The 13254-nt window shown below is 36.2% G+C and overlaps 1 protein-coding gene across 3 annotated transcripts in view; it reads left to right on the top strand.

The window, feature by feature from the left end:
* The window catches only part of RBM33 (RNA binding motif protein 33), a 182058-nt gene that overhangs the window by 50971 nt on the left and 117833 nt on the right, over nucleotides 1–13254 (top strand). For all 3 annotated transcript variants that reach the window (XM_036758876.1, XM_036758875.1, XM_036758877.1), the window contains 3 exons: nucleotides 1941–2112; nucleotides 5027–5235; nucleotides 8516–8825. In XM_036758876.1, the coding sequence (XP_036614771.1) occupies nucleotides 1941–2112; nucleotides 5027–5235; nucleotides 8516–8825 (691 nt within the window). The remainder of the gene's footprint in view (nucleotides 1–1940; nucleotides 2113–5026; nucleotides 5236–8515; nucleotides 8826–13254) is intronic.

The raw sequence follows: 13254 nt of genomic DNA, 5'->3' as shown, positions 1-13254 counted from the left end.
ACAGCCTGTCTGTTCCTTTCCTACTTTTCCAGCCTTATTCTTCTTCATGGGTGCTATGGTCCTAATCACACTGGCTTCTTAGATTCCTTGTATAGAACATGAACATCCCTATGCCTTTGCACTTGCTTGGCCCACTGTCTTCAATGTTCTTCTCTCTCTGTTGCCTCTTAGAATTCTTTGTTTCTTTTGAGACTTAGCTTAAGCATTGTCTTCTGCCAGAGGCCTTTCCTGATACCCTGTCCCAGTAAATTACCTTGTATCTAGTTTGCATATGCCTATGTACTTGTTTTGTATACTTATGCCTAGTTCAGTGCCTGGCATTGAGTCAGGATGACCTCTGTTCAGATCCCACCTATAGTTACTGTGTGGCTCTGGCCAGTCACTTAATCTCTCTGAGGCTCGGTTTCCTAACTTGTAAAGTAGGAAATAATAATACTTATAATTCCTACCTCACATGGTTGTTGGTGAAGCTTAAACAAGGTTTTGTTGTTCAGTTCGTTTCAGTTGTGTCTGACTCTTTGTGACCCCATTTGGGGTTTTCTTGGCAAAGATACCAGAGTGGTTTTCCATTTCCTTCTCCAGCTCATTTTACAGATGAGGAAACTGAGGCAAACAGGGTTGAGTGATTTTCCCAGAGTCACATAGCTAGTCATTGCCTGAGGTAGGATTTGAACTCAACTCCTCCTGACTAGGCACAGTGTTCTAGCCACTACATTACATAGCGTATACCCTTTGTATTCCAGCCATGCTTACTTCAGTGTTTTTCCTCACATAATATTCTATTTCCTGTCTCTGCTTTGCATTTTTCATCCCTACCTAGAACATGTTCCTCCCTCACTTTAGCCTTTTAAACTCATCTCAAAGATTTCTTTCTCCATGAGACCTTTCCTGACTTCCTTTCACTCCACCAGCCGCTAGTTCTTCCCCCCAATTCTCTTTTATTTATTTTGCATATGTTTCATATATGCTTACATGTGTTTATTGTATTCTCTGATAGAATAATTCCTTGGGGGCCAATTCTTTCTTTGTGTCTCTAGCATCTAGCACAGGGTCAGCACAGAAGCCATTTAATAAACGCTTCTTGATTGACTACCAAGCCCATAGAATCAGAGAGCTATAGCTGGAAGGCACCTCAAAAACCCTATAATCCAACCTTTATAGATGAGGAACTTAAGATCCAGGGAAGTTAAATAGCTTCCCCAAGGTCACATAGATGGTAAGCATGAGAGGTGACATTTGAACCTATATCCATGTCTAAAGCCTTTGCAGCTTGGCAGAACCCGTCTGGGCTTGAATTTCTTTGGCATAGTTTTTGCAACGTTGGTTCAGTCGCATCCATACTTTGATGTTGCATCATTGTTGGGTTTGTGTATGCACGCGCACATACGTGAAATCTTAGACCCTGGTAATCAGAGAAGATAGAGATGGGTAGTGGTAGACGTCATGGAATTTTAGGATAAACGCTTAACAGGGAAATTATGGGAATGCTGTTATTCAGGGGAGGGATACAGGTTAACAGTATGCCACAGTTATAGCATTAAAAATAATTGTTGGGATTACATTTTGTTCTCAGTGTTCCTTAAACTGGGATTTAGGAGTTTGGTAGGGATGACAATAAGATAATTCCAGGAACATATTTTAGATTCTGGAATCTACTTTTCAAAAGAGTAGCTAGGTGTAACATTTATGTTAACAGAAAATTGGTAACAAGTATATTATTTGGTGACTATATTTCTCTCAAAAAAGCTAACTTTTAAAGGTTTAGAGACTGCTTTCCTATACTAGATTCCATGTTTAACATGTGGTACTAAAAATGGGGCATTTTTCAGCTTGCGCCCTTCATAAACATGGACAGAACCTTTGAGAATTGTAAAATCTTTAATGTGAAGTGGTATTAATTTTTTATATTTTTAAAAAAAAATATTCTATTTGTAATGTAGGGAGCTATTGAAACTCTGGAACTACAAAAGGAAATTAAAGAGGAATCTGATGAAGAGGAGGAAGATGATGAAGAATCTGGACGACAGCGTTTCAAAACTGAACGGAAAGAAGGAACAGTCATTAGGCTCTCAGATGTACCTAGAGAGAGAAGAAACATTCCAGAAACTTTGGGTAACACTTACTGTCTACCTTCCTTCCAAGATTGTTGTGAGGAGTAAATGAGTTAACATGTGTCAAGTGCTATATAAGTGCTAGCTTTTGCTAGCTTACAAAAGACCTTCTAGCAATTAATGTCATGCAAAGTTTGCAGTTTTTTCTTTTGCTAAAAAATTATATTATTTAGTAATCAGTTTTTGGTGAAAATTATTTGCATGTAAACATAATTTAATACATTGGAACATTTAAAAAAAACGAATAGCATTGAAACTTTGTTAGATATCCCTTTGCTTTAAAATCTTGACATAGTTCAGAAAACATTTTAAAGTGAAATTAACATTTCAGTTGAAGTTACAAATGTAATTTCCATCCTGTCACATTTTGGTGACCTTTGTGACAGCTTGTCTCAATTGGAGGAAAGCATTCTTACTTGGCGATTAAAGATGTCATTTGAAACCATTTTATTACTAGCGATAGTGAAATTAATCTTGACACTTAGAGCTACTAGAAAAATAATTGCTGATTCACTGCATAAACTGTGTATATGAACCAATTCTGTAGTTAAGATTTTAATAAAATTCTATGCTGGTTAAAAATAGATGAAATATTCTGAAGAATAGTATCTAGATATATTTTCTGCAGGTTGAGTAATGAAGACCCACAGAAATACTTTTAAGGAAATTCCCCTCTTGGCCCCCCCCACCCCCAAGTTTATTTTCTTTTAATCGCATTGTTTTTTGTTTGTAGGAAAGTTTCCTTTAATTTTATATAACCTCCTATATGCAGTGTCTGATTATGAATTCTCTCTCTGATCTTGGTTCTGAAAGGTACCTCTTTCCATTCTTTTAAATTTTTTTTTTAATTGGAGGACCATTTAAATTTTGGTCACTTATTTGCTTTGTGCTTGTTGTGGCATATAGTGTTAGATGTCTTCTATACCTTGCTAGCAGTTTTTGTGAAAAGTTTGTTGTTTTGGCTTTTTAGACACTGGGCACTTTTTATTTTTTCTACATCTTGATTATGCTGTTTCTTCCCCTGGTTTCTTTTTCTGTTTTTTTTTAATCCCTTCCAGATAGTCTTGATGATTACTACTTTATAACGTATGAATTCTGAAAATAATAGTTTCCCCTTTTATTTGTACTTTTTTTCCTTTGTGATTTCCCTTGCGATCCTAGGCCTTTTTCCACCTCAAAGAATTTTGCTGTTTATGTAATTCTATAAGTAAGTTCCCCTGTTCTTTTTAATTTTTTTTTAAACTGGGAGAGCAGTTTATTCAGTTTAGTATCAGAAAAGATTCTGACTAGTACTGTTATTCAGAGCAAACTGAACCTCATTTCTTTTCTGTACTCTGAGAAAAGAGATGATTTAACAATTGAACTTTTAAAAAAGAACTTTTTTATTATGAACTAGAAAATCAACCATACTTCCAACATTTCAAAGGTTAGAGAACCAGAGTCGTATATGAAATTATGAGCCTTATATGTCTCTTCTTTTTAAAAATTCAGATTATACACATTGTCACTAACATTGCTATTCCTTTCTGTGTTCTTTTCTGAACTTCCTTTTTCTTTCTTTCGTATGATTACAAATGTTTCATTGATACTTTTTTTTTAAAAAATCCCTGTTACAATCTACCCCCAATCCTCTGCTCTCACTCCGCCCACCTTTGCTCTTCTCCTGGGACCAAAGTCTAATCAAATAAACCTGATTTTTTTGTTGTAATGAACATATCTGAAAATCTGAATCTCTCTCTTTTTTTTTTTTTTTGGATTGGGGAAGGCAAGGTTAAGTGACTTGGCCAAGGTCACAGCTAGTTCATGTCAGGTGTCTGAGACTGGATTTGAATTCAGGTTCCAGGGCCGGTGCTCTATTCACTGCGCCACCTAGCTGCCTCTGTATCTCATTCTTTACCTACAGTCTCACATCTTATTAAGAGGAGACAGAGTGAGAGCGAGAGAGAGAGAGAGAGAGCGAGAGAGAGAGAGAGAGAGAGAGAGAGAGAGCGAGCGTTATGCTTCATTCTGGAGTCTGTTGGTCATTGCATTGCTCGGAGTGCTTAAGTATTTTAGAGTTGAAACAACTGAATTTCGCTTAGGTTGATGGTGTTGATAGTCAACTCACACTTATTTCATACTTTGTGGTTTATAAAGCAGTTTCTCATGACCTATAACCTTGTTGTAGTGTAAGTTTTATCTGCATGTGACAGAAGAGGAGACTGAAGTTCTTAGAACTTCAGTGACTTACCCAGGTTACACTGCTTCTCAGTAGCAGAGCGGAGACTTAAACTCAGACCTTTTGATTCCTAAGTCCAGGACCCTTTTAATGACACCACAAGTACAAAGAATTCTGTAACATTTTTACCAAAGTGTATTATGTCTCAGGTAGCAAATTTTAATTTGTCTCTGAAAAGTTTTTGTCCGTCCTTCATTGTCGAAGAGACCAATGACATCAGCTGGGTGATGTCTTAACTTGCAAGTGAATTGGATTTAAGTGAGGCAGAGCTGTGCAGAGTGTTCAGCCTCACTTGATCCTCCAGAGTCATCAGAGTCCAGTGGCAAGACATAGGTCAGGACAACTGTCGATGGCCCCTGGTGCAATGAGAGACCTTGGCCTTTTAAAGCTAAGGTCTTTCCTGAGTCTCAGTTGTCTGAGGTAATGCCCTTTTAGTAGTTAGAAACTAGGTAGTTATTGAGGCAAAAGATGGCCTAGTTTGCCTTCACAAAAGAATCAACACTGAAAGGTAAACAAAGAACAAACAAATTTTATCTTATTTCCTGTGGCAGTTTTCATTACTAGCTTAATAGTTATTCAGGATATAGCAGAGTCTCATCATATGATGATCACCTGCCCATTCTTTTCTCATCTTTTCCCCTTAGTTCCAGTTAACTCTTTTAGAAAATAATTCACATATATGCATCTTTTCATATAGAACTTTCAGCTGAAGCCAAAGCTGCATTGCTTGAATTTGAAGAAAGGGAACGACAACATAAACAAGGACGATATGGTTCCAGGCGAGGAGGAAGGAGAGGAGGTTCTCTAATGTGTCGTGGAATGGGAGAACAGAGAAGAGATAACAGTGAAAGAGGAAGAATAAAAGATCACAGGCCTGGTCTTCTACCTACACAGCCTCCTGTAGTGGTAACTTTTGAGGTTCTTTGATTTTCATAGAGTTGATACCTTAAAGAACAATATTTGTTTTGTGTACATCTAATTTAGTTGTTATCTTTTTGTGAGGTTAATAAATTTAAGAAGATGGAGCTGATAGATATAAACCTTCATGAGTGCATAATCACTTAAGGCATGAAATACTAAAATACCATGCAAAGTGGGAAATGTTTTAATTTCTTGGACTTTACTATCTTGGTACAAAAGAAATTTTTGTTTTAAAAGAATCTAGTATGTGATAGTCCAAACTTTTTCATTGATTATTATTCCTTAGATTACACAGGGATTCTTTGTTTTAGAAAACATCCACTTCATTGTTCCTTTAAATAGCAAATTTTCCCATTTAGAAGGTTTTATTGATACCTAAATTTTTAATAATGTATTGTGTAATTGGCTTTGAATATTCTTGGTTTCTTTATTGTGGTAGCTATTTTTATTATATAAAATTATTAAGTCATTATTTGCATATTTTGTTTTTTAAACACTTTATAATTCCCAGCAATATAATCTCATAAAATATTGTGCTTATTTCAAATAATCTCATAGTTTTAAAACACTGATATTTAGAGAAATTGGAGGCAGCATTTTAATAATTATTTCTAAAGAATAGTTAGAATTTAAATGAAAAGCAATCTTACTGTCAAGAGCAACAGAGAGCTATAGTTGGGGAAAGGAGTCTTATTGAATAGGACCAACTGAAGGAAATTTTGTGGCATGGCAATTATGCCACCTTATATGGTCTTCTTCATGTCTTTTGTAAAAAGTATCATCAAATGTGATTTGTTTTTAATTTTTCAAGAATTATATACATTGTGCTAATTATGTTTAATGGTCATTTTTGGGTTTGGGGAGCAGTTCAGACTCCCCTACTCATCAGTTTGTAAGCCTACTTTCTATAAGTGTGTGACCCAGAGACTATATAGAATGGATTGAAATAAAAAGTTAAAACAAAAATAATGGTTTAATTGTAACTGCAGAGTCAGTGAAAGTATTAAGTACTCACTTTCTTGGAAAATACTGTTCTGGGCACTCTTGGAGTTCTTAAGTTTAGATAAGACAAAGTTGCTATTATTAGAACTACTTTAAAGGTATGATAACATTGAGGCAATGTGGTATGATAGAGAAACAGAAGATTTGGGTTCCAGTTCTACTCCTAACTGGCCTCATGACCTAAAGCAAACCTCTGTAGTTAGTTCTTCAGCTATGGAATAGGGTTTTGCCTATTGCATGGACAATTGAGACTGTATTAAAGTATTATATATTTTGTAAGTATTCAGATTCTTAACATTATATACTGTAGTTTTAGGAAGAAAGACATAATCTGTAGCCCGTTAATGTCACACACACATGTACATGTCTACTTCAGGTGTTTTTTTTTTCTCTTATATAATTATATATTACATATATATATATATATAGATATAGATATGCAAATTATATATTATATAATTTCTAATTCATAATGGTTTGGTCTGGAGTCTAGTTTGATTTTTATACTCTAGCTATTTAAATTTGAATAAATCACTTTACTTTTTTGGGCCTTAGTTTCTTTATCTGCAAATTGAGTCCTGGCTGTTACTGTCAGTCAACCACTTAGTATAATATTTATCAAGTATTTACTAGCTGACCTGAACTGAGATAAGTACTGGGTATGGGGCAAGGTACAAAGAAAGACAAGAACACTGCTCCTGTCCCCTAGGTGTTCACATACTAATAAGGGATACAACATGCAAACAATTATATACATGCATTGTAAATTAAGAGTAGATAGAAATGAATCTCAAAGGTAAGCCTCCAGCAGTGGGGGTAGGTGATGTGGTGGGAGTGGGAATGTCTTCAGAAGGTGAGATTTGAGCTGAGTCTTGAAGGAAGCCAGGCAAGCTAGAATGTAGAAGTCTAGAGGGAAACCATTCCATGCATAGGGCACAAGCAGTACAAACTTGTGATGCCAGGAGATGGAGTGTCATGGATGAAGAGAAGCAAGTAGGCCAGCGTAGCTGGTGTTATAAAATGTGTGGAGTGGAGATAAGAAGTCTCAAAAGATAAGAAGGGGAATTGTAAAAGACTTTGAATACCAAACAGAGGATTTTATATATATAATACTGGAAGTAGTGGGGAGCCATTGTGGTTTATTGAGTAGGGGAAGATGATGATGGTTGGTTAAACTAACCAGCTGTTAGTGTAAGCATTAAAACAAATTTTTCACATAGATCTGGTATTTATAAATGTACTTTAATGTCACTTCCTTCTACTTGTGTTTTGAAGCAAGGACAGAAGCTGAACATTTTTAATGTTTACATTTTTTTTAGGCTGTAGTGCTTTTTGATTTTTCAGTCATTGAATTTTCAAGGGCTTAAGTTAAACTGAAATTAAATAAAGTTTTTAACCTCTAGTATGTTCAGTATGCTTCCCTTTTCTAAGTTTTTAGCATTCATATAATTTGAAAATCTAAAAAACAAAGATACTTATTTTTTTAACATGAGGAATTCATTTTAAGGATAATGGAAGATTAATAATAGCATCTAGAATTTCTAACGATGTGTGTAAGATTACATTATTGTTAATCACCTCTAATGTGACCTCAAGAAAGTGACTTTCATTTCTTTGTACCTCAATTTCCTTGTCTATAATACTTGTTCGGGTCCACCTTATTTTGTTAGAATGAGAGAATGTGAACACATTTAAAATACAAAATGCTATATCTTTAATAATTTTTTTTTTGGTAATATTAGGTGGAAATTACAGGGGAAATGTAGCTAATTGGGTAGATATTTGATAGACGCCTATTGTACCACCCTTCCTGGGTTTGAGCAAGACTTTGCAAACTTGAAATCTTTGGGACTATTTAGTCTACAGTGATTTAAACTCTGAGGGTGCAGTATGGGTGATAAGTTCTTCCTTGGAATCCAAAGATACCAACACAGAATTGTTTTGGTAAATGCCAATGACAGCAGGCCTGGGTAGCCTGGGATATTTAGTCACTTTGTCATTTTGCTAGTTTTGGTCTCATCTTTGTTCAGCAGAATACTAAGAGGCTTACCTTTCTCTTAAATCCCTATCCTGAGTGTTTACTTCACTTTAAACCCACCTTTTTACCATGAATGGGTTTAATTGATTTAGATTTCAGAAATTGTCCAAGATATATTAGGCACATTTTCTAAGTGATAACGCTTTACATTTAATCAAAATTCCATAGTTTTTCCCTAAATTGATTTTTGACTTGTTTGGACTTATTTCTTACTTTGGTTTTCAGACTCACTCACCGAGGTTAATTCCACCACCTCAGCCACAACCACAGCAACAACCACAGCCTCCACCTCCACCACCTCCGCCACCACCTCCTCAACAGCAGCCTATTAGAAGTCTATTCCAGCAGCAACAGCTACAGCCTCTGCTTCCCTTACAGCATCCACACCATCCTTCTCCTCCTCAAGGAATGCATATGCCACCCCAAATGGAAACACCCAGGATAATGATGACCCCACCACCAGTGACCCCTCAACAACCGAAGAACATACATATAAATCCTCATTTCAAAGGAACAGTAGTAACCCCTGTGCAGGGTAAGTCCTCTTGGAATCATCTTTTATTTTAGAGGAGAGCAATAATGTAAATAGATAACTGTACTGATGGGTCATTTTGCTGTTTTTCATTTCATTAAGTTAAAATTGTGACTAAAAAACCCTATAAGGTTATAGTAAATTTTCTGTTCTCTAAGTCTCATATAAACTTTTTAGCATGGGGTACTTTTAATTTTCAAATTAAAATGATTCATTTTTTAAAAATGTAGCTTTTTTTAGTGGTTACTTGGCTTTATTATCAATTTTAAAGTATGTTTTTAGAGAACTGCTAAAGAAGTGCATTATTATTATGTTTGATTAATTTTACATTAGAAGTATTAGTGCTCTGCTTTTAACAATGAATTTAAGGCTTTTATTGGCCACATAATTTGCCATGTAATTGCTTCTGATTTTTAGAAACAAAGCTCATTTTCCAATAATTGTATGTGAGTGATTGTGGATGCCAAAGCTTAGGGAAATAAATTTTGTTGCTATATGTAACTAAATGGGAGAAAATTTATGTTTTTGCCTTTCACGTGAAATTTAGTAAGCATTTATTGGATATCTACTACGTTTAAGGCACTGGAGATGCAGTGACAAGGATAAAAAATGGTTCCTGTCCTTCATATTATCTTTATCAAAATTCACATTTATTTGTTTTGGAGACTTCGCTACAATCTGTGGCAGAGATGGAACCAGTTAATTAATATTTACTCTGAATTACAGAGCTACTAGTTTCTTGCTGTGCAAAATGGTTTCAGTTGGAAAGGGGGTTTTCCTCTTCTTCAAAGGAATATTTGATAGCTCTTGTTGATAATAGTAGCTGTGATGGCTTTTAGGGCATGCAGATCATCCATAGTGGCACTGGCATAGACACACGGAGAACCAGTTAAGTGATTCTGACAAGTTTCTGACCAGTAATTCAATGTGAGAGGAAAGATAGTGACCAAAAATGAAACCATTTTTAAATAGCAAATTTTTGCTTTAACCCCTTGGAAAGAATTAAAATTTATATCCAACAGAACCTGGCCTTTGTTTCAGATGAATTGGATGGCTCAAAAAAGGACTGTTGAACATGATGCTACTTTCATTTGCTTTTGTGACTGTGGAACTGCATTAAATCTAATTTGTCATACTAATTTTATTTAATGTCTGCATCTGTTAATGTTATATATTTTCTTGTTTTAAAAAAGGCAAGTAGCTAAATGGTCAGGGCCATGGCAAGTAAACTGACACTTGGTTAGACACAAGCTTCTACATTAGTCCAATAGAGAAAAAGATTTCTAGAACTCACCATGATTCAAGAAATAGCCCATGTGTCTGACTAGTATTTCAGAAGTCTTTTACGATTCAGCTAATTGTTTTATCAGCGGGTAAACATTTTCTAACCCTTCTCATTGTTGTATAATACAGGTTAAAGCAGTGAACCATGATCATGGGCAAATTAACAGAATACCCTTATTCTCTTGTTTTTGAAAAGTTTGATGCTACAGTTGTAGAACCCTACTGGCATGTATCTTTTCCTTCTGATCTTCCCACTAATGGCCTTCAGATAGACAAATGGACTTTATGTATATTTTAGGACAGGACAAGATTGATTGAGTTTAAGTTAATTTGCTCATTCTACTACAGACCTACAAATTATCATCTTTGTTGTATGGGGCACTGAAAAGTGAAATAACTTGCATATGGTCACACAGACAGTTATGTACCATGTTTGAACTAGTTAGGATTTAATGGCAAGTATCTTACAAACTGGTTTCCCTGGACCAATGTGGAGTTGAATTCTTATAACCTTTTGGGAGGTTATAGCATTAGACATTTGATCCTATTAAATAATTGTACTTTAATTATTTGTTGACATAAGGAAGATGAGAAATGGCTAGGTGGGATTCTCCCATTGACCAAATTGATTGTTTAATATTATAAGCACAAAAATGAAATATGTGATAAATATTACATGCATTGCAAATCCATTTAGTTTATTTCTCCATTAATTCTATCCTGTATTTGTCACACATCTAGTATTATACATGATTGAAGACGTTTAAATACATTTCATTATAAATGCACCAGCACTGATTGTAAATAGCACACACGCACACCATAAACTTAACAGTATAACAGTAGAATTTTAACACAGATATCCGTCATATTCCCTCATTTCTTCCTTGTTATTATATTTATATTACAGATATCTCCCCACCACATACTCCTTAATCTAGTGATACTGGTCTCCTGGTTGTACCACAAACAAGATGCACTATCTTGGCTTGAGGGCATTTTTTTCTGGTTATCCTTCATGCTTTTTTCCTCACCTCCACCTACTGATGTCCCTGTCTTCCTTTAAGTCCCATCCAAGATCCTATCTTTTATAGGAAGCCTTTCCTGGGGCCTCTTAATTCTGGTGCCTTCCTTCTCTTAATTATTTTCTCTTTATCCTTTGTATAGTTGCTTTGCATATATTTGAAAGTTTTTTCCTCCATTAGTTGTAAGCTGCACGAGATAAGGGACTGTCTTTTACTACTTTTTGTATCTCCAGAGCTTAAACACAGTGTCTAGCACATAGTAGGTGCTTAATAAATATTTAGTAACTGATTGAATAGCCTCACTCCTCCTTGACCCATGTCTTCTAGAACACCGTACACACTAAAATAATTAAATATATAGTTCATCCCAACTATCTTTCCCCACTCTATACACTGTAGAGTTTAAGTTCCATCCTTGCTTTCATCTTGAGATCACGTAGACCTCTTTTTTTTTTAAACCAATGAATAATAGCAAAGAATAAGCTCTATGTAGCCTCTGGCCCATTCTCCCACTCATCTCACATGGGTACTTGAGATCTATAGCATAGAATGGCTAGTCTAGGAGTTCCAGAAGTCATGGGTGTGGGAGTCAAACGATTTTTTGAATGTTTTTTTTTTAACACTTGCGATAGGCAGTTATTTTTTCCTCTTTTCTGCATATTGATTTTCAGACCCATGTATTCTAACTAAAAGAAAGACTGAGCCATGTATCAACAATTCGGCTAGCAGCTGCTGAGGGTGGGGTGTAAAATCAACAACAACCAGCTCGCAGGACGCTGTAAAAGCCCAGGTTCTTTTAATCTGCTTTACTAAGGAAAGCAACGTTAAGGGCTTAACAAGCTTACTGTAATCCAGCATACAAATACCATTCACTTAGTTCAGGGGAAAAAGCCAGCACCCTGAACTTCGGAGCAAATACAAACAAATTCCAAACATCGACAGACAGACCAAGTACAATTCATAGTTACCAACATCTAAGTTCAGCCCGGGAGCTCATAACAAGGGCTGGCCCAGAGTCACGCGTGCCACCACGGCTGTGGGTAAGAGCGCCGAAAAAGAGAAAGCCAACCCCTGGATTTATATCTTTTTCAGGGTCAAGGGTGAGTTGCACATGCAACTCACCCACATGACCTAAAATTGTCACAAAGAGGTGACTTAAACCCACTTGGTCTAAAAGCCTCTGATATCCCAAATCCGCCACTCAAACCCATGTAAACTAGGCCCTCCCCTGAGGCAAGGAGATCACCAGGGACTCCCACTCTAATCAAGGAAACAAAGGCCAATCTCTTCAAGGACACTTGGTTGAACTGAGTGTTAAGAGCCCATTTTGATTGCCAACATAAGTCATTTTAATGATTGCTGGCTAATGGCATAAACTACTACTTGCGGTATCTCTTCCTAATGTTATAGGTAATGGTCTTCTGAAAGTTTTATTTGAGTCCTTAATAACATTCTGTGTTGAATAATGCTAATTGCTTGAGGGTGGTGTAGTATGTGGAATGTTCATTGTATCTCATGTTACATGAGCCACTCTTAGACTGATGGTGGTAAAGTGGGATCCTTGATTGGAAGCTATAGAGTACAGAATTTCATGACAGTATATCATACATTCCATTGCTTCTGCCCCTCCCCAGTAGTTGTTTTGCTGTTACTCAGTGAATGGGTACTACAAAGCCAAATTCCAAGTTAGTACCACTCAGCAAATCTTTATGCTTTCTGTAACAGGAGTCCCCACATACTCAGTCTTCCATCGAGTTGCAAATGTCTTCCCCTTCAGATTTTATGCCATGCCTGGGGGTCAAGACCAGTGCCTGGCACATAATTAGTGCTTAATAAATGGCCATTGATTGATCAATGGATGCTGGCAATGGCCGCAACTAACCAGCACGGTGTTAGCGATCTCTGGTCCTTGCATATTTTTCAGCCTTTTTTCCATGTTCTTTCTGTTCATAAGTTCTTCTTATATGTACCAAGGGGGCATCAGATAGCCTCCTGCACTAACTTCTATCATAAATCTTATGAGTCTCTGGACCTTGGGCATCTCTTCTATGCTGGTGAATTAATAGTGTCTATTAAAGTGGAATTCAGAACTAGTTAAGTAGCAGCTTCATTGAGTGACTTCT

The sequence above is a fragment of the Trichosurus vulpecula genome, chromosome 5 (genome assembly GCF_011100635.1).
Source record: "Trichosurus vulpecula isolate mTriVul1 chromosome 5, mTriVul1.pri, whole genome shotgun sequence".
Taxonomy (NCBI): Eukaryota; Metazoa; Chordata; class Mammalia; order Diprotodontia; family Phalangeridae; genus Trichosurus; species Trichosurus vulpecula.
This window is presented reverse-complemented; position numbering and strand designations above follow the sequence as displayed.